Raw genomic sequence first — 20,760 nt, 5'->3', positions numbered from 1 at the left:
CGAAGGATCTAGAAGGGGGCGTGGCCAGGGGCGGAGCCCAGTGACGCCGCAGCCTTTATAAGCCCAGTCCCGACAGGGAGCGGGGCTGTTCGACCCGGGCATGAAGCCGCCTGCTTCGATCCTCGCACACGAGGGCCAGGCAGCGCGTTAGCTTTCCTGGTCCAACCACATCGTGGTTAGGAGCGGTGGCCACCACCCTATGTAGTTAACCCATAATGTACAAAGTTAACCCGTGATGTACAAAGTTAGCCTCGGAGCATTGCGCCTTTATCTGTTATGTTAGCCGGTTCGAGTTTTGTTAGTAAATAAACGTGTTGCCTCCAAGACTCGGTGTGCGCCTATTTAGAACCCACTGCACAAGGATTATATTTTATAGTTTGGTATGGACCCAGTTCGTCTGCTGCGTGGATTAAAGTTTGTCTCTCAAAGACTTGCACTCACTTCAACAGCCATTCCGTGTCGTTAACATGTTGTGTAGCCCTCGCTCTCCCCATAATACCCTTCTCGAGAATGCGCGTGTGTGGTGAACATACGTCTTCATGAGTGTGTGGGTGTATGTTGAATGCAGGTGCACACATGCAAGCGCATGTGAGAAAATGTCGACACAAATATGTGCGTGTCATTTGCTGTGTGATGTTAGGGGTCTTATATCTAAGAAAACAGTCGGTAAAAGAGGAAAACCCCGTGTATAGACTGCACCCCTGGAACCCCCTTCCACTCCTCCCGTTCCCCCGACTCAGGTGAGACATAGGGGGTCCCATTGACCTCACCCCCATCCCTCATGTCCTGCGGGTGGCAATGTAATATCTGAGAGTTTTGTCGGCACGGCCGGCCTCATTCTGTGTTGGAGACCGCCGGACTGGTGTCCCGGATGATTGTGAAACCAGCAGACCTGTGTGAAGGAGAGATTGGGGAGTGGGTGACTCGGGCAGTTTACCATTGACTGATGAGCAGGTGAATCATTACATGTGTAGTGGTTTAACAACGCGCCAAGGGGGGAAATTGCACACACGTGCGTGTGGGGTATAGTGGGGGCATATCTAGGCACGCAGCTGGCCGGAGGAATGTGGCTGGAATGTGCTGCGTTAGTGAAAATAAAGTGACGACAGAAAAGCAAGAAGTTGTCCGTGTAAAAGTACAGCACTACACATGTAACAACCCTGCATCATCCTCCGACTGTGCCCGCTCCTTGACCTCGCATTCATGAAATTCACGACTTTCTGGAAGGGACAAACTCCCCCCCTTGAAGATAAAACATAACTATGTACCCATATCACTGACATTCCCTTTTCTAAATAAACTGGTTTTATGAAACCATCACGTCAAATGGTGTCTGTATTTTAATAAAAATTCAAAGTTCTGCCTGTGTGGTATAGTCACTTATTGTTTAAAAGTGAAGTTACCCGAATATAATTATTGTAGATTCAAATACTGCAACGCAACGAGTAAAAAATGACTAAAACATTTCAACTTTACATGACCCACCAGAGGTGGTACCTTTAAAGGAAATTTAAAAGTTTCTGTTTTAGATTGCAGGTGCATGTGGAGGATGAAGGGAATGTCATTTGAAGACATGGTAACCAAATTTGGAAGTTGGGAATAAAATGTGGTAAGCATTGTAAATATAATAGCAATGAGGTTGATGGGTAAGGCACGTGGTACAGCAACCCAGATATTGGGATACGTTTGAGCTATCCTTGGAGGTCAGGTGTTGACCCGCAACAGCTGAGAGGTGCAGTAAGAAATCAAATGCGAAGGCATTGATGTGTGCTTGGCTTGTTTTGTTTACGCATGAGCACTATCCCACCTCGCCAACAAGATACAAAATGTAGATTTTCCAATCGTTTTTATTTGGGTATGGTGTGGAAAATTCATGACATCTGACAAATATTAAAAATCTAGACAGCAAAACGAATCATTAGTAAAAACTCAATTGCATTGTAAGAACTACAGATTTCCTGTTTGATTACGATTCATTGGACAACCACCCACTAAGTGGTACTCACTTTATTGAGCCAAGAGGTGGGGGATGATGGTCCAAGTCAATCCCCAACTACGATTAGAACTTGCAATCTTCCGATTACAAATTGCGCACTCTACCGCTGAGCCACCTGGCCACAGAGCTTGTGATGTGATAGCTGGTTGCTTTATTACAATTAACCGAGTTATCCAAGTTGACCCCTAGTTATCATCAAAAAGCCACGCCCGTGCTTTTATCTGACTTGGACACTCACGAATGATTACTATTACACTTTCTTACCCAGGAATGCATCAATCAAGGCACTTTTTCAGGAGGGTCCTGCCAACTTATTCCAGTAGGAGGCTAACGTCTATACGGAAGAACAATCATTTGTGCACTGTCAATAATACACGAACGTCTGTAAATTGTAGTTGGATTATTGGTGGATCACGACTCCTCCCATGATCGGCGAGATACGGCACCGGATATTTTGCCGGTTCGCAAACCACGATCCGCAGGGAGGGGCTAATGTGGAGCTGGACAGAGATCGCGCCTGGGGAAATGCAGGGATAAGATTGTGTTTTTGTTCATGTTGCATAGAATAACTCTGCCAACATGATTTGTTTAGTTTATCAAGAGACGCGCATGGCATAATTGCGCCATATGGATCTTCGAAATTCTTATCACCTAGTCGTGTGCTGCGCTTTCTCAGGAATTGGCAAGGTATTTGCGGATTAATAAAATCGCTGCGGCCAATTCTCCCATAATCCGTGGCACTCTGGGTCAGCGTAAATATTCTTTGTGAAGATTATAAGTCTGACCGAGGCGCTGCAGCACGGATTACCGGGTCTGCAATATAGCCTTGCTCCCCATTTCAACGCGGATTATTGGAGTTCTAATCTCATGGGTCGTCTCGTGCAATTGGTTTGACTTTTCCAGTCCTCTCCATGCACCAACAACCAATGAGGGGTTGCTCATGTCCACTGGTGGCCCCAGAGGATGGGATGAGTTAACCTCCACCCGAGATTTGAATTTACAAACCCATTCAGCTGCATACTCTAATCACAGCACCACATTTCTGGATATCCATATACCCAGACGATATATAGATCAGCAATGCGTTAAGGTGCACATTTAAACACATTCGTAAACCAGGTCCTGCATTGACAATTCATGTAGAAACATCTGAACATTTTCCTAACTGGCTGCTGCTTAGGAAGGCCAATTTATCCTCACAATGGGAAGAGGCATGTTTCATTCATTTCCAAGTCGTGTTGGTGATCACTGTGACCTCGTGCGAGGAAGAGAATCTCACTTCTCTTGTCCTTCCCCCACACCTCCGAGTAGCACGGTTGGCTACGAACTGTGCAAAAGGCGTTCAACATGCGCACGTATGCGCACCAGAGAGGCAGAGAGCAGGGCCACTTGTAAAAGGGATTTCCCTCGATAGCAGTGCACAAGCGAGGCATGGAGCACTACCCCTGCTTGCTGTGCTGCCTGGGCGAGATCTTGTTGCGCAGAGACAGGAGGTCCCAGTAGATGTTGCGGTTGAGCACACGCCATGCGCACAGCAGACCTCCGAACATGGCTCCCGTAAATCCTGCGGTCAACACATCCTGGCCTGGGGTGGAGCAGCATGGAGAGCAGAAAACACAGGGGGATGTCAGGATAAGAGAGATGTGTGGGGGTGCTTCGAGCGAGCCGTTTCAACTGGCGAGAAGAACCGAGGCTGGGATACTACGGCAATGGTTCAGTAGGGAGACATTAATCTGCACCAATTTTCTATGCTTTTTCAATGCCTGAAAAAAGTAATGTTCTTTGAATATCCTTTTACACTATCGATTGATAAACAATGGATAGTATTTGTCATCCAGCCAAACTGCATGTGTAATGTAGTAACTCGGCGGGAGACGACTTCACGGGTAGCACACTCTTTATTTCACCAACTCGTTCACAGGTGACTAACAACCACTTAGTATCCCGGGTGACAAACACCCACTTAGCTACTCTGGCGACTAACGCCCACTGAGCTACTCGGGTGACCAACACCCACTTAGCTACTCTGGCGACTAACGCCCACTGAGCTACTCGGGTGACCAACACCCACTTAGCTACTCTGGCGACTAACGCCCACTGAGCTACTCTGGACACTCCCTGCCCGGGGTGTCCGTCTTGACTGTGGGTCCCCAGCCCGACCCACATGGGCGTCGGACCACGGGTCCCACAGTCTCGCCTCCGAGCCACACAGGGCCCCGGTCCCTACAAGGACGGCGGGACTAGGGGTCTCGGGGCACTAGGTCTTCAACTCCGTCTTCGATCTTCAACTGGATAACTCTCCCCGAGTGCTCTCGCGCGTCCCCCTTTATACCCCACCTGCGGACGTCGCTGCGAGCACCCATCCTATTCGACCAATCACTGGGCGCTGGCTACGATCCTGTTTTCCCACATCTCAGCGTGCCTCACCACCCACGCCGCGCCGCCCCGTCATCTGTCACTCCCGGCGCGCGCGTCCATACCACGCCCACAACGCGTGCCCAACCCCGCACCCCGTGCCGCCACGTGATCCATCACTGTCACAGTCGGCGCACGTCAACACCACCACTACACATGCAATAGCGGTGCAATATAACTCGGGCTCAACTTACCATTGTATGCCTCACGCTGGTTGGCAAATGACCAAATCACCTGGAATGCACCCGATCTTGTCAATCTCAGAAACTAGGCAGAGTGAAGCCTGGCTAGTGCTTGGATGAGCGACCGCCATGATGAAATCATATCATGGGCTGCTGGACAGCAGAGGGGAGTGCAGCACATTGCATGACTGTACCATACATCAATGCTCCCACATCTATACTCTCTGCCTTCACCAACCCCCATTGACCAGTGTGATGAAGTATGGTTAAATAGCTCCCCGTGACCCACATGGTGTGGTGGAGGCCCTAATCCAACGGTGTATTCACAAGAGGGCTGTCAATGAACAACGGCTGGTTGGTGATGAAAACGGTGTTTCTAGCTGTGTATTTGTGCTTTCACCTGTGAGATACAGGTTGGGGATGGAGGTCTCCGGACGCAGAACTGCTGTGGTTTCAGCACTGAAGCGCGGCAGGTTGTGGTGGATGCCGTAAATCTCCCCGCGAGGGGATGCGATGTAGTGCTGATGGGAGAGTGGACTCCCTGCCTCGATGTACTCAATCTGCACAGAGCGCAATGCGACAACAGCATCATATACATTGCCAACACTGGGCGTGTGGATGTGTCCAAAGTTTCCAGTTCAGCGAGGTTTAATTTGCCAAATAAAGTTTGCTGGCTGGCGATTCACTCAGATTTGGACTTAAATTCTGCATTATCCAATTTTAAGCGTCGGCTGTGGCCGCGAGCAATACATTTTGGAGAGCATCCGTCGGGACTCGATCACAAGCCCTGCCACGTCTGTATGAGACTACACAACGGAGGCACTTGCGTATTGTCTCAGCCATGAAGTTACAAGAAACTGGTGTGCAAAGCGAGAGAGCGTTTCGTGTCCTGGTGTAGAGGTCGGCAGTGCCCGATGGTGACGCTCACGTTGTCTCGGATCTGAGGGAACAAGTCTGTGGCACTGTCCAACAAGCGCCGTGCCATGGCCATCTTGAACGTCATGTACTCCTCCCCTCTCTTCTTCACGTGCTCATCCTTCCACTCCTCAAACCACTCGTAGGGAGCAAACGTCACTATGGCCAGCGTGGACTTTCCTGAAATAAGCACAAAGGTTTGCACATTTCAAGCGTGTTATAAATTACTCAACGGGGATTACACACAGCAACCATCGCCTCCTACTGGCAGACGAATGCTCGTTTGCAGGGCCAGGTGCTGAGTCACAGAGGGACAGCTGCTACTGGGGGTGCAACTTTTAAATGTTTAAGATGAGATGTACAGCGCTTATCGCGACTATCGCGCTCCGAGATGCCCCGGTGTAATGGGCCCTAAAACAAAAACAAGTCATTATAATTATAAGCACATAAAATGGTAAAAAGTGACAAAAAACAAGTGTAATTCCAAACATAATACTTAAGTCACCAATTACATCTCTAAAACAGACACAATTAGTGGGTGTGATGCTGTTATCTCTGCACTGCAAGGCTTTACTCTGAAGCAGAAGATGATTGAAAGTGATTAAATAATTTAAATTATAAAATAATTGAATACCAATGTGCTTGGAAAAAAAAGTGTTCAATCAGTGTATATTACCTAGTATGGCATAGATCAGAAAAACGAAAACTGGCAAAGATAATATTTCAAAGCATGGAAGTACGTAAAAAAAACGTGACATCTCTTCTCAATTACCCGCCAACCGTGCCGAAAAAGTCAGGATTTACAGGTTTGCACCACCACTCCCATCAGACAGATCTCCCATATAGCCTTGAGCAGACTGTTGGGGCAAATGCTGTTCACGAGCACTTATGAAGAACGGAATTGCACACGAGGGGGTGGGTGGCCAGCACCACGCCCAACCGCATTTGTCTACCTAGTGACGATGTTTACACACCGTTGCAGGTACTCATTTGATGCTGAGTAGACCTAGGGGAGGCCCAGGACCGGTTCAGATAATCATCACTGATGTTGGCCGTGAGCGGGTATCGAACCTAGGTCGCTGGGTTTGTAGTGCAGCGCGCTAGCCATAACACTACCGCTCCCACCACCAATACCAATACATCTCTGCAAGGTTCATTTTAAATGCAAAGAAGCATGGAAAGGTGCGTGTATGGACTTTTACTGTGAAACAACTAATGGCAATGACATGGGGAGGTCTTCATCAAGCAGTGCCTAGATCGTGGCTTGGGGATTATGAATCCGAATTCAGTGAAAATCCAAATACTTTTTTTCAATTGGATCATTTGGTGACCAAGTTCCGACCATCAACTAGCGACTTTAAAAAATATATATCGCCTCATTGAAGCATGACAACCATCTCTGCCGATTGAGTATCGACTCAGTTCTCGCGAAGAAGCGGCCTCTCCCGCTCCGACACACGTCCCCAACGTGTGGCGAGAAGCTGTCTGCTGTTTGTGTTGCCGGCAGTGACGCGGGGCTGCGTGCTTACCAGGATAGCGCTGCTCCCAGCAGGGGTCCTTGGCAGAGGGGAAGGAAATGAATTGCATGGGGACATCTGCCTCAGCTGCCTCTTCTTTGGAGAGCGCCATGAACCTGCTGAAGCTGCGTGAGTTGGAGCAGAGGCGACATCACTCAGGAACACTCAAGTCCCATTCACAATGCCTTAGTCTGAGCAAACTCCTTAACAGTTGGAGCGTTAACCCAGCAAAGCACCACTCATCCTCCTGAAGTGGTTTTGAAGAAAAAAATGTGCTTTAGATGTTTGGTCAATTATTTAATGACGTTTTTCTTTTCTGTGCCAAAGAGAAATGAAGTTGCCAGATACGGGAGAGCTCTCAAACACCACGCAGATGTGCAACTCACGTGCTGCACTGCCCCCCACTGGCATCTCGTACCAAAGCGGGAGGGACGTACAAAAACATGACATCTCTTCTAAATTTGTTACCATCCCTGCCCACAAGTCAGGATTTACAGGATTGAACCACCACTCCCACCATCATTACCAATGCATACATCTCTGCAAGGTTCGTTTTAAATTATACGTCTCACCGTTGACACAGGTTGTTACAATTTGAACCACAAAAACACACTTGAAATGCAAGCGAGAAGCCAGAGTCGTGGTTTGCTTTGTACCGCATCCGAATATCGCACGGCCGGTGTGACCACCTCTTACGCCGCTGGTAGGCGAGACGCTGCCGTGTTGCGAACGTGGCTGTCAAGGCCTAATCGTGGGACACGTCGCCCATCAATGTCCGATGCTTCGTTCATTCAATGGCGGCATCTCAGACATTCGCTAGATCGCTCCCATGGCCATTAACTAACCTCGACATCAACAAAGGTCGGCACTAATTGCCCTGCCGTACAAAATAAAAAGAAACTACCCACATGTCCCCAATGCATACCTGGCATCGAGGTCATTCTCCTTGAACAACCACACGTTAGCAGCTTTCAGTTTGAGCTGTTCCTTGGTTCCGTCGAGTCCTACAAACACGGTGAAGGCTCCTATGCCGTGCTGCAGTCGACTCAGCTGCTCACGAGCTCCTGCGTGTAGAGGGCACACACACATCACGCGGACATATTTCTCCGTGCGCAAGCTCACTCCTGTGGAAATGCAAAGCAGCTTGCGCAATTAAATCACTAAATACAAGGGTTTAATTGACCTTTCAAATCATTGTCTCCTCGTATCACGTGGTTTAACAAATCTTGAGACTGATTTTGACTTCGCAAAGTCTCTTCAGCAAGGTGTGGCTTTGTAAAGTGTTGCTACTTGGTATTTAGAGGTTATGTACAGGACTATTCATGAAACATGTGGAGCTCAATAATCTTGAACAAATCCCACCGGGAAACATTAATCTCTAAGACCCCTCAGCTGACAAGACAAATTGTCATTCCTTTGGGTGATTTACCAATTCTCATCAACACATTTCCAATTACAATTCAAGAAAACCGCAAACAACACTTTTTCAGTGATCACATTAAACCCAAACGCGTGACCTTGTCATGTCAGCACACAATAGGGGAACATGTGAAAGTGTTGGCTCAAGGAGTTCTTCACTCAAGAGCTCCCCCTGTTATGCATCAATTTCTTCCGGGTTCTCCACTTTATTCCCACAAGCTAAAAAAAACAATGGAACTGGTTTTGACCTAAAGCAGCAATAAATTACTTGAAAAAAAAAATGTTTGGATTACCCATAGCAACAGTTCCGCTTAATGCAAACATATGGCAGGACCCTTCTGAGTCTCAGTGAGCCAATCCTAGGCACACGAGCAGAGCAATAACAAAAACACCTTTCCATGTGACGCCATCTCACCCGCAGTCGCCAGCTTCTCCTCCGCAAGCAGAACCTCGTAGGTGTTAAACATGCCAGCGTCCGAAATGACCATGGGGGCATTAACCTGCACCTCTTCGCCTCCTTTGTTCACCATCACTCCTGCCAGCACACAGGGGGGCGAGCAACGACACGCGTTGACAAGGGCACCAGTAACGCAGCACTGTGCAGCAGTGGCACTTCGTCGTGTGTCAGTCGGTCATGCCAGGAGATTGCTCCCCAACTTAAACAAGACAAGCCAAGCACAATGGCTCAAATTTAAACATCTGTCCATCACAAGCCACATGTTGATGCATGATTAAACAGTTCAGAGCGGGTATGTAAATAAGTTCCACTGTATGAGATACAGCCGTGATAAATCTCCAGAATATTTGCGTGAGGCGAGGGTAGCTATTGTGTTGCAACATTTTACAATAATTTAAGTCACATGGCTTTAGAACCTGCGGAGGAATGTGGTTAATTAATTGAGTTCCTATTTTGCCTGTAGATGAATGGAATTTTTTGTCACTCCACTTCTGAATTAGAGCCTCCCACACCGTGCGGGTCATGGGGAGTATTTGCCTATACAGCCATCCTTCGATTTACAAAATAGATGTGTTCTTCAAAAAACATACGTACAACAAAATTTTGTAAATCGGAACGGCTTTTCCCCTCAATTTAAGACTAACAATTAGGGATGTGTTTTAGACAGTCATTCCAACTCTGCTCCTAACCTAATAATAAACACCTATATCACTTTTTATAATACAAAAATAATAAAGAACAAATATAAGAATGGTTGAATAATAATTAATTCAAAACGAAAATTGATAACCTTTTCAGCCCACTCAGCAAAAGAGCCGCATCTTGGAATGAGTGGCAAGGGGATGTGGAGGCGTCACTGTTGCACTGCAGGGACACCATGACGCTGTCGCTGATAGATAATGACTCAGGTGCTTCCCGTTGGATCTCATGGTACATGCCGCGTAAATTTTCGTTCACGTGGAAATTCCATTTCGTTAATCGAAAAGTGTCCATAATTTGTCAATTGCGTGAATGCTAAATTTTGTAAATCAAACATTCATAAATTTAAGGATAGCTGTATTTCACTGTATTGGTGTGGGTTGATGAAGACAGGGATTACAAAGGCTGGAGCATTGTGTACAGCACATTGGATTTTTCTGCACTGCCAATCCTCGCAACGTAGCACTGCAGAGAGCTACGACACCTGTTTTATGCATGTTGGTCACCCATACAAGCACTACCCAGGCTTCACGCAGCTTAGCTTCCGATGTCTGATGAGATTGGGCGCATTCCAGGTGATTTTGTCATCGGAATATTTTTTTACTGTAAACTTAGTCACAGCTCAGTTCCACCTAGGCCCCTAACACGGTTCAGTCCAGGCTTGAGCCCAGAATTGAGCGCAAGCTTGAGCCGCTTCTTTGCTTTCAACCATGGCTTGGCTGAGAGCTCATGGGAATCCTGAGCGTGGCAGGAACGGTGCTCAGAGCAGGCTAAAGTGAAGCACGGCTTTGAACCGACTCACTTGAGCCAGAGCCGAGCCGTGACAAAGCTCAGTGGGCTTTCCCTGATAAGATAAAACATTGTTTAGTTTTTTTGCAAGTGATTTGTTTACCTTTCCTCTACTTTGCACTCCTATCGTGTTTTTGTATGGTTTGTTGTAACATTCTGACCTGCCCCTACTGGACATCTGTGAAAAAGGGCTTTACAGCTCATCGCATTCCTCCAGTATCAATAAATATTCTGATTCTGAAGAATAGGAGGCCTTAAGCGTCTCGGGGACACGTTCTCAGAAAACCGAGCCACGAAGTTTCCCATCGTCATGGTGCGCAGACGCACCACAGGCACGGCCGTCCGAGTCGAGCAGGATGCGCGAGACGGGGGCACGCACCAGCACGGCGCCGCCCGCGCGCTGGATCACGGGGATGATGTGCATGGCGATCTCGCTGGCGCCCCCCACCGGGTACCAGCTGCCCTGCACAAAGTGGTTGATGAGGATCGCCTGCATCACGAAGCTTGTGTCCTTGGGAGGGCAACCTGGAGGGCAGACGATGAGAATCATCTTGACAGCATTTACGAACATTTGTACATTTGTATTTTGAACTTCTTTTGTATCGGATGTAGCCAACCGTGTAGCCAACCGTGCTATCATCTGTTTAAACTGATCCGGACATTCAAGCTACACGTATTGAGTATTGTGCATATGATTAGATAATATAACAGTAATTTAAATTAAACTAGTATTGTAAACAAGAGTAACTTTAACTTCAAATAAAATATCAGACACTGCTCTTCTACTTCAATTGCTATTAACACAGACTTACAAGATAACAAAATATAATAACTTGAATCATGTAATGTTTCTGTAAATGTTCCTTAAGTATAAATTTTTTGCTCATTAGTCTTCATGCAATACTATCAGTATGCTCTGTTTGCCCTGAAATTCTATTCCTTAAAGTCTAAAATTATACATCGATTAATCTTGACGTAAAGCTTTCGTGACTGCAGGAATTCATACTCTTTGGGTCTTTCGGTCGTCACGAAAGAAGGGGGGTAGAGATAGGGAGAGAGAGAGGGGGGGGAGAGAGAAGGGGTAGATATAGGGAAAGAGAGAGGGGGGGGGAGAGAGAAGGGGTAGATATAGGGAGAGAGAGAGGGGGGAAGAAATAGGGGCAGAGAGGGGGTAGAGATAGGGGGAGAGAGAGGGGGTAGAGATGGGGGGCATTGCACCTCACTCCACACATCTACACTGCTGACGGTGGAGGTTGACAAGAAATTACGAATCAAGTCATGACCCAAAGTGGTTGAGGACATCATTCCAATGATTGCTCAGTTTATAAACGTCTTCTCGGTTGAAATTATGTCTGTGTCTATATATGTGGATGGCCTCATGAACTAAGCCAGTAGGCTTGCAAAATACCATCGTTTAAGAGAAATCAATTTCGTGTAAGCCAGCCGCATTTAAAGAATGATCAGCTACGGCAGAAGTATTGGTCCTACCGTCTTTCAAATCTGCCTTACGTTCATGAACACGGTCCGAGGCATGTCGCTTAGCTTCCCCAATGTAACTAACTGCTGCCGCAGATACAGCTTAGTTTGTAGACACTGGGATATTACTGGTAGGAACCTCCTGGTTACACCAGCCCACAGGGGATTATTGTGTCCGTCCGTCCGTCGTGCAGGGAAGGGCTTGGTGGGGAGGGAGGGGCTGAGGAGGTTGGGGCTGGGTGGGGAGGGGAGGGTGGGGTGGGGAGGGTGGGGAGGGGCTGGGTGGGGAGGGTGGGGCTGAGTGGGGGTGGGGGGGCAGGGGCTGGACACCCCGTGGTGCCCTTATAAAACTCAACGTTTAACCTACTCACGCCGGCTTGTGCCCGCCCTCACAGTCGGGCATATTTGCGGAATACAACACGCCGACGTTGACCCTGGCCATTGACAGAGCAACCCAACGTTCCTACCAGCTCCCTCCGCAGGAATGTGTTGCATGTCAGGAGTCTTGTCCTTCACAGATGAGATCAGATCACGAATTTTACGTACTGTGTTAAATCGGACCTGGATTTTGTTTGTTCATGATTTTGGAAATCTTTTTGGTTACCCCTGCTATGTATGGCAAGGTGATGGTTTTGATTGGGTCCTCAGATGGCTTTGCGGATTGTGTAGTCAGAGTATCCGTTCACCTTGAGTTTACTGGTTAGGTGTTCATTGTCGGAGATACATTGAGCTCTATGGTGTAGCGTTGTGATGAGGGAATTCTTCTGGGATGGATGGTGGTGGGAATCAGGTTTTAGGTTGGCATCAGTATGGGTTATTTTTCTGTTGACGGAATGGCTCATTGAGTCATCTGGTCTCTTTTTGATTAAGACATCCAAGAAAAGTAGATTGCCATCCTTTTCTACCTCCATGGTGAACTTTATGGCTGAGTGTATGGAACTGATGTGGTTGAGGAATTGTTTCAGAGCCGGTCGACCATGTGGCCAGATGACGAACGTGTTATCCATGTACCTCTTCCACAAGGACAGGCGTAGAGTGGATGCCTGGATGGCGTCCGTCTCAAATTTTTCCATGAAAATGTTGGCTACAACCAGCGATAAGGGAGAACCCCTTGGGGTGTTGCGATCGAAACGTCGTAAGTTTTTGGTTTTTATTACATTTTTATTTTATTTTATTATTTTTATTTTTACTAAAGAATATGAATTCCTGCAGTCACGAAAGTCAAATAAAAATGTAAGGTTACAAATAGTATCACAGTATCTATGATCCACTGTATATTTTGTTCCAAATTATATCAAGCATAACAAATATGATTTCCATTAAATGTTGCATTTTTACAATGCATTAAAAAACATTCATAAGCTGGACTAGGAGGTGTGATGGTAAAGGCAGAAATGGGTGAGATGTTAGCTAGAAATGTGAAGTGACAGGGCCAAGGAAAAAGAGAGGGGAAATAAAGGGCTAGGTCGAGATCCACTTGCAGCACGCATAAACACAGGGACACCGGGAAAGTCATAAATCAGACAGACAGGTACTGACAAAGAAAGCCTTGAGATAGTGGAACAAACAGATAGGCAAAGCCATCGAGAGACACAGACAAGATCGACAGGAAGCATATACCTACACCCAGAAAAAGCGTAAATCCACACATGGTAACAAATACATTGTCGCAAATGATCTGATTTATCCAGAAGGCTCAACTAGATTTCGATTTAAAGCTTTCGTGACTGCAGGGATTCATCTTCTTGGTTCTTTCGGTAAAGTCACGTAGAAGGGAAGTAATAAAATAATAAAAATAAAACATAATAAAATAATTCTCACGACGTTTTCAGACGCTGTCGCCTCGACAGACCTGGTTTCACCTGAGGACGGCTACTTGCATTGTGGCCGAAACGTCGTGAGAATTATTTTATTATGTTTATTTTTAATATTTTATTACTTCCCTTCTACGTGACTTTACCGAAAGAACCAAGAAGATGAGCTCAACTAGATGTTATTATCTGCTGTTTGGTGCCAAATAGTGCTCAATACTCTAGCTACGGAGTACATTAAGATACAGAAAAAAAAATGCAAGCCACGGCCGACGTTTATTCGTATTCAAGACAGGATCCAAAGTAAAAAACTGAGAGCTGTGGACTCGATTTAAATAAGAAAAAAATAGCGCAATCTGTGCGCTCTACCCGTACGAGTTGTAAAGAATCCACGACACATAGGACATGAAAAATCTACGATGCAGGGTCAATGAAAAATCCACACCACAGACTGTGTGAAGAATCGGCGAATCACGCGACGTGCTGCATAAAGACTGCACAACGCATGCTACGTACCGTAGTCCCCAAAGTTGTAGGCCATGACGGCACGAAGGTCTGCATTGTCGGTAATCTCGGCGAGCACAGAGGAGAGGCTACGCGAAGACAGACGGAAGTAGGAGGTCAACCGGTCGATGATGCCCACGCGAATGAGCAGCTTGGACAGCCACAGAGGCAGCATCTTCAGTAGCGGCGAATAGAGAAACCCCTTGCGCACCTCCTGCACAAAGCAGAGCAGTCCAACACATGCATGTGCAGCGCGGCCCATAACACAGTTGCTATGACATTATACAACAGGAATGATGGTTAAGAGGATATGTTAGTACTTTATTTATTCCTGCCTCAGCAGTCCGCCTGCTGTATTTTTTCACCTGAAGACGATTGCTTGTGTTGCGATCGAAACGTCGTGATTTATCTTATTATTTTTCTATCTACGTGACTTTACCAAAGTCAATATTAATAATTTTTTAATAATACACATTTATAAATCTTGACTTAAAGCTTTCGTGACTGCAGGAATTCATATTCTTTGGGTCTTGCGGTAAAGCCACGTAGATAGAGAAATAAAAATATCACGACATTTTTATTATTTTTTCTATCTACGTGGCTTTACCGAAAGACCCCAAAGAATACACATTTCTAATTTTTACTTAAAGCTCACCTTAATATTCAAAATGACACACCTTTTTTAGTGGTATTATCAAGATCAAAAAGGTAATCAGTTTAACACGTAGGCTTTCGCGACAATTATTATTAATATTGAAGGTTGTTGGGTTAGATCCAAAAACCTTTATTATTAATCAAAAGGCAATGTTGACAAATGTTACGGTGCCTTTTTTTTTTTATCAATCCTTGCTTTTCTACATCATCAAAACCCCATTATCACAACCATATCTTTACTAATATCTCTATCTTCACCATAATTATTACTCTCACTACCATCACATTATTACATGATTCACTATCAACCTCATCACCATCACAATTACCCCACACATCTACAGGCAATGGGGTTACAGGACTGAGTTGGAATACCACATGGAGATGACAATTTTACATCAGACAACAGGCTACTGTCATGGAAAAGAGTTCATATATTTTCCTAGTGTCATCCAAGTGTCACCATACACTAGGAATTTGTGAATTCAGAAATTAAAATCAATTATTATACACAATGCAAGGATGAAGTCACGTGTGTAAGAATTGTTTACAGTTGATGAAAATTGTATACAATTTATATCTTAATGCACATTTAGAAAAAAAAAAGACAGAACACACAAGACAATGAAAGTGAGACAATACAAATGACATAGTACAAACGAGTCCCTGGTGAACCACCAGCTGTACCTGCAGGAGGGAGTGGAACTTGTCAATTGCTTTTGTATCCTTGGGGAAGGCGGCGTGGAGCTCGTCCCAGAAGCGGCGCCTCCCACTGTAGAGAGGCACGACGAGGCGCGGGGCAGCGGGGTCTCCGAACACCACCGTGTCGAACGGATCGTCCAACTCCACCCATTGCAGCTGCCCGTCCGTCAGCTGGTCAATCAGTGTACGAGACACGGAGTTCTTGTGCATCTCCCCAATGTAGTGTATCCCTGTCGTGAACACATCGCCATGCACACACACAAAGAACATCGTCACAAAGGAAAAACAAAGTCTTTCGGAAAATACACACCCTAAGACTAGGCCTAATAGCCACACAGCCAATCCCACAAAGAAAACGTTAATATCCGCCCCCAATTATTTATAGCCAGAATGCCCTGCAGGGGAAAGTTCTAGCGGCAGGAACTTTCTCATGTAATTCTACCGGACCAACACAGGTGAAGTCCACGTTCCCTGTGCAGATGACAACCAGTCCCAAGTTGGGGTAATCGCCACATGTTGATTCTTCAGAAAGGCAATGTAACAGTACACCACGATTGTGACTGCACAATACCGCAGGGGAGTTGCACAACGCCACATGACATGGGTTGTGCTTACAATTGGTAAATTATTTAGTGCTGAAATATGATTACTATTGGTCTCAGGATGATAACGGTCGTGAAAGCCTACGTTAAGTTGTAGAGTTTGAGTTATAATCTTTTGTTAAGTCCACCACTTGCACCCTTCCACACTACCCATGTATTCTGTTCTTGCGAATGGCAATGTGTCCAAGAGCTAAATGCTGACGTTGAGGCCTGCGAGCCACGAGAGGGCTTGAGGAGAGATTTCGTATCGTTTTGCCACCTCCCTGTTGAAAGAGCGCAGACCACAATGGTTTACGATATGGTCTATCGTCTGGCTTGCATGGCAACAATTGCACTACTGTGGCTTGACATTAATTTTCCATTTGTGAAGGGAATGCCTTTTGATTTTCTGATGCAATTATTTGAACAGAAGGCAACACAGACAGAGAATCCCAAGGGCTGCTTGTTGTGCTTGGATTCCTCACCTACATCGAACTCAAAGCCCTTCTTCTGGTAGGTGTGACAGCAGCCCCCAGCACGAGTGTGCTGCTCCAGCACCAGCACACGACGCCCAGCTTTGGCCAGCAGCGCCGCCGTTGTGAGTCCTCCAATGCCACTTCCCACCACCACGGCATCCAGCTGCTTCGGCACGCGGCTCTCCACAAATCCTGACATGCACACCAAGGCAAAGAACCTCTTTATCGCCGGCACGGCACACCGGGATAGGTGGGTGGCCAGCACCCCGGCTGGCCGCCTTTGCAGTGTTTGCGTACGCGCAACGCACCGGGTGCCCATTTAGAGCAGAGTCCACCTCGGGGAGGTCTTTGGAAGATTAAAGGCAGACGATCCAAATGACATGCACGGGCTGGGAATTGAACCCAGATCCTTGGTCATCAAGGTCATAGTGTAACGCGTGAACCACTGTGCCAACATGACGTGCAGCATATCTCTACATAGCCATTTGGCAAGAAACCCGGCACAATCTCCGGGTAGTAATGTACGTGCACAGAGTTCATAGGCAGCATTAGTCTCACTGGAATGCTGTCACGTAGGTCACGTTACGACGTGATGAAACCATTCTAAAAATAGCTGTGTGGCTCAGGGTGGCCATGCTTGGTCTGTGTCAGTCCTTGGCATTGTTCACATTACGTGCTCTAATCACAGCGTCTCACGCGAGATTACAACAGGCGGTCAGGCGGGGCATTTATTGGGAGTACAAAACTTAGACCTGTGTTAGGAATGAAGGTGATAACACCTAGCCCCTTTCCTATCTTCAACCTCCAAAAAAACTCTGCAGCTATATTTAGTTAGTGGCCATATTCAGGAAGGATTCATATCAGAGACAATACTTATTGAAGTCAAATTACACAATAAAGTTACATTTCTTTGTTATGTAAATTGCCTTGGATAGTAAGTCCAGCAGACGGATACAACACAGGCAGCGATGAGCACACACACACACTGGGGGGTCACCGCGATATTGCCACAGGTGTAAGTACTGCACTGTTAATACGAGCTACATACGCACATGGTGCATACACTAGACATAGCACACAGAATATGTGCACTGTGTGCATGCGTAACCCATGCATGTCAGTGAATACAGACGCGTTGATGCCCTGCACTGTTCATAAACACACACAACAAAGTTGCTGCTACAGCTGCTGCTGATAGCGCGCGGCGAGTGGGTGAGAGGCGGCAGCCCGCCAGCCACGGCCATGAACTTGGCACAAGCCCCACTAGTGTGGCCCCATGTGGCCCCAGCATGAGACTGCGGTGAGCATCAGCAGGGCTCCCTCGAGGGAGGCGGAGTCGAGGTTTGTCGAGGCCTGGCAGGTGCAACCGGTGGTCTCCGACTCCCCTTGCAAGTGAGTTGCAACCCTCCTGTCGGCCCCAGCTCAGCAGCGTCCCCCGTCCCGCGACTGACAGGCGGAGGAGGCCGCGGAGGCCCGCCAGGCGGAGGAGGGCCTCCTCCGCCTGGCGGGCCTCCGCGGCCGCGGCTCCACGGCTCCTCACCTTGGCGGATCACTTTCTCCCGCGCCTCCTTCTCGATGGTCAGGGCCGCGGGTTCGCGCCGCGTGTCCGTCTTGAACGGGTTGTGCTCGGCGGAGGCGCCGAAAGGCAGCACGCCGTGCCTGGCGAGCAGCACCACGCCGAGCGCTACGAGTAGCGCCAGCAGTGCCAGCGGCAGCAGCAGCCAGGCGCACATCACGCACAGCGACATCGCGACCCGCGGGAGCGAGGCGGCAGCTACGGCACCGAGGGGGCCACTCTCCTCCTCGCTCTCCTCGGACTCTGCCGGCAGTCGTCAGCACTCCGCCAGGTAGACGGGCAGAGGGCGTGGCCAGCGTCGCCCCCCCCCCCCCGCTAACGCCCCGCCCACCTCGTCCAGCTCGGCCAATAGACGCTCGAGATGGCAGCGTGCCACGCCCCCTCAAGACGCGTTAGCCAATGACCGTGGCGTGCGCTGGCAGTGGCGCGATCGGTCACGCGAGGTCTCGTGCGGGCGGGGTCGCAGACGGGGGGGGGCTGGCGGAGGGGGGGGGGTCACTGGAAGGTGTGCGGGGCCGAGGCGGGGGGGCAGTGGGGGACGAGGCAGTGTGGAGGTGGGGGGCGAGGCAGTGTGGAGGAGGGGGGCGAGGCAGTGTGGAGGAGGGGGGGCGAGGCAGTGTGGAGGAGGGGGGCGAGGCAGTGTGGAGGGGGGGGGGCGAGGCAGTGTGGAGGAGGGGGGCGAGGCAGTGTGGAGGAGGGGGCGAGGCAGTGTGGAGGGGGGGGCGAGGCAGTGTGGAGGGGGGGGGCGAGGCAGTGTGGAGGGGGGGGGCGAGGCAGTGTGGAGGGGGGGGGCGAGGCAGTGTGGAGGGGGGGGGCGAGGCAGTGTGGAGGGGGGGGGGCGAGGCAGTGTGGAGGAGGGGGGCGAGGCAGTGTGGAGGGGGGGGGGCGAGGCAGTGTGGAGGAGGGGGGCGAGGCAGTGTGGAGGGGGGGGGGGCGAGGCAGTGTGGAGGGGGGGGGCGAGGCAGTGTGGAGGGGGGGGGGCGAGGCAGTGTGGAGGGGGGGGGGCGAGGCAGTGTGGAGGAGGGGGGCGAGGCAGTGTGGAGGGGGGGGGGCGAGGCAGTGTGGAGGAGGGGGGCGAGGCAGTGTGGAGGAGGGGGCGAGGCAGTGTGGAGGGGGGGGCGAGGCAGTGTGGAGGGGGGGGCGAGGCAGTGTGGAGGGGGGGGGCGAGGCAGTGTGGAGGGGGGGGGCGAGGCAGTGTGGAGGGGGGGGGCGAGGCAGTGTGGAGGGGGGGGGGCGAGGCAGTGTGGAGGAGGGGGGCGAGGCAGTGTGGAGGGGGGGGGCGAGGCAGTGTGGAGGAGGGGGGCGAGGCAGTGTGGAGGGGGGGGGGCGAGGCAGTGTGGAGGGGGGGGGCGAGGCAGTGTGGAGGGGGGGGGGGGCGAGGCAGTGTGGAGGGGGGGGGGCGAGGCAGTGTGGAGGAGGGAGGCAAGGCAGTGTGGAGGGGGGGGGGCGAGGCAGTGTGGAGGAGGGGGCGAGGCAGTGTGGAGGGGGGGGGCGAGGCAGTGTGGAGGGGGGGGGGCGAGGCAGTGTGGAGGGGGGGGGGGCGAGGCAGTGTGGAGGGGGGCGAGGCAGTGTGGAGGGGGGGGCGAGGCAGTGTGGAGGGGGGGGGGCGAGGCAGTGTGGAGGGGGGGGGGGGGCGAGGCAGTGTGGAGGGGGGGGGCGAGGCAGTGTGGAGGAGGGAGGCGAGGCAGTGTGGAGGGGGGGGGGGCGAGGCAGTGTGGAGGGGGGGGGCGAGGCAGTGTGGAGGGGGGGGGGGGGCGAGGCAGTGTGGAGGGGGGGGGGGCGAGGCAGTGTGGAGGGGGGGCGAGGCAGTGTGGAGGGGGGGCGAGGCAGTGTGGAGGGGGGGGGCGAGGCAGTGTGGAGGGGGAGGGGCGAGGCAGTGTGGAGGGGGGGGCGAGGCAGTGTGGAGGGGGGGGGGGCGAGGCAGTGTGGAGGGGGGGGGCGAGGCAGTGTGGATGGGGGGGGGGGCGAGGCAGTGTGGAGGGGGGGGCGAGGCAGGGTGGAGGGGGGGCAGTGGTGGTGCGAGGCCTCTTGGCCTGCCACGTCTCCCCGAGTCATTGTGGCAGTGATAGAGTAATCAGTGCTGGTGGTGTACAATATAACAATCTCACCTGTCTCAAAGTCCTACACGAATGGTGTATGTTACACATTCCTGAGGGGTACAGGTGCGAGGTTCACGATGACATCGCACGGCTGTGACAGATGATGATCATGTTCAGGTTGCTAATTGCCAATGTCCGAGGTCTGCGAGCCATGACAAGAGGGCTTCGAAGAGAGTTCGTGTCATGTTGCTGCTATTCCTCCTCCGTTGAATGAGCGCAGACTACAACGGTTTTCTATGTGGGTCAATCGTTTAGGTCGCTTGCCTTTATGTATCTCTATGTGTGTCTATGTGAGTCTCTATGGAACTCCATGCGTCTCTTTGTGTTTACTGTACGGTCCATAGTTTGTGTTGCATGGCCATTATCGCACTACTGTGGCGTTGTCTTTAATTTTTAATTCATGAAGGAGATGCGCGCATCGGCCTGTCGATGTTCTGATGCGGTTGATGATTGCTACCAGTGTCTTCAGGGAATGTCAAAGCCAGGAGGTGC

The 20,760-nt window shown here is 49.8% G+C and overlaps 1 protein-coding gene across 1 annotated transcript; it reads right to left on the bottom strand.

Annotated features, from left to right (window-relative positions):
- Nucleotides 1-1,829: 1,829 nt before the first annotated feature.
- Nucleotides 1,830-18,457, bottom strand: RETSAT (retinol saturase). Its single transcript, XM_078860655.1, has 11 exons — nucleotides 18,134-18,457; nucleotides 16,603-16,785; nucleotides 15,522-15,766; nucleotides 14,193-14,394; nucleotides 10,717-10,914; nucleotides 8,860-8,979; nucleotides 7,951-8,089; nucleotides 7,038-7,150; nucleotides 5,522-5,688; nucleotides 4,994-5,153; nucleotides 1,830-3,581 (listed from the first exon to the last, which is right to left on the bottom strand). The coding sequence occupies exons 1-11, from the start codon at nucleotides 18,339-18,341 to the stop codon at nucleotides 3,436-3,438; spliced, it is 1,881 nt and encodes a 626-aa protein (XP_078716781.1). The 5' UTR covers nucleotides 18,342-18,457; the 3' UTR covers nucleotides 1,830-3,435.
- Between the last annotated feature and the right edge of the window lie 2,303 nt (nucleotides 18,458-20,760).

Source organism: Lampetra fluviatilis, chromosome 10 (assembly GCF_964198595.1).
Source record: "Lampetra fluviatilis chromosome 10, kcLamFluv1.1, whole genome shotgun sequence".
NCBI lineage: Eukaryota > Metazoa > Chordata > Hyperoartia > Petromyzontiformes > Petromyzontidae > Lampetra > Lampetra fluviatilis.
Note: the sequence above shows the minus strand (reverse complement) of the source record. Positions and strands in the feature narration are given on the sequence as shown.

Coding starts and splice junctions, on each gene's coding strand:
- RETSAT (XM_078860655.1), bottom strand. CDS start 18,341: ATGTCGCTGTGCGTGATGTGCGCCTGGCTGCTGCTGCCGCTGGCACTG. Junction 16,786..18,133: donor GGAGAAAGTGATCCGCCAAG/GTGAGGAGCCGT, acceptor TGTGCATGTCAG/GATTTGTGGAGAGCCGCGTG. Junction 15,767..16,602: donor GGGCTTTGAGTTCGATGTAG/GTGAGGAATCCA, acceptor TGTTCACGACAG/GGATACACTACATTGGGGAG.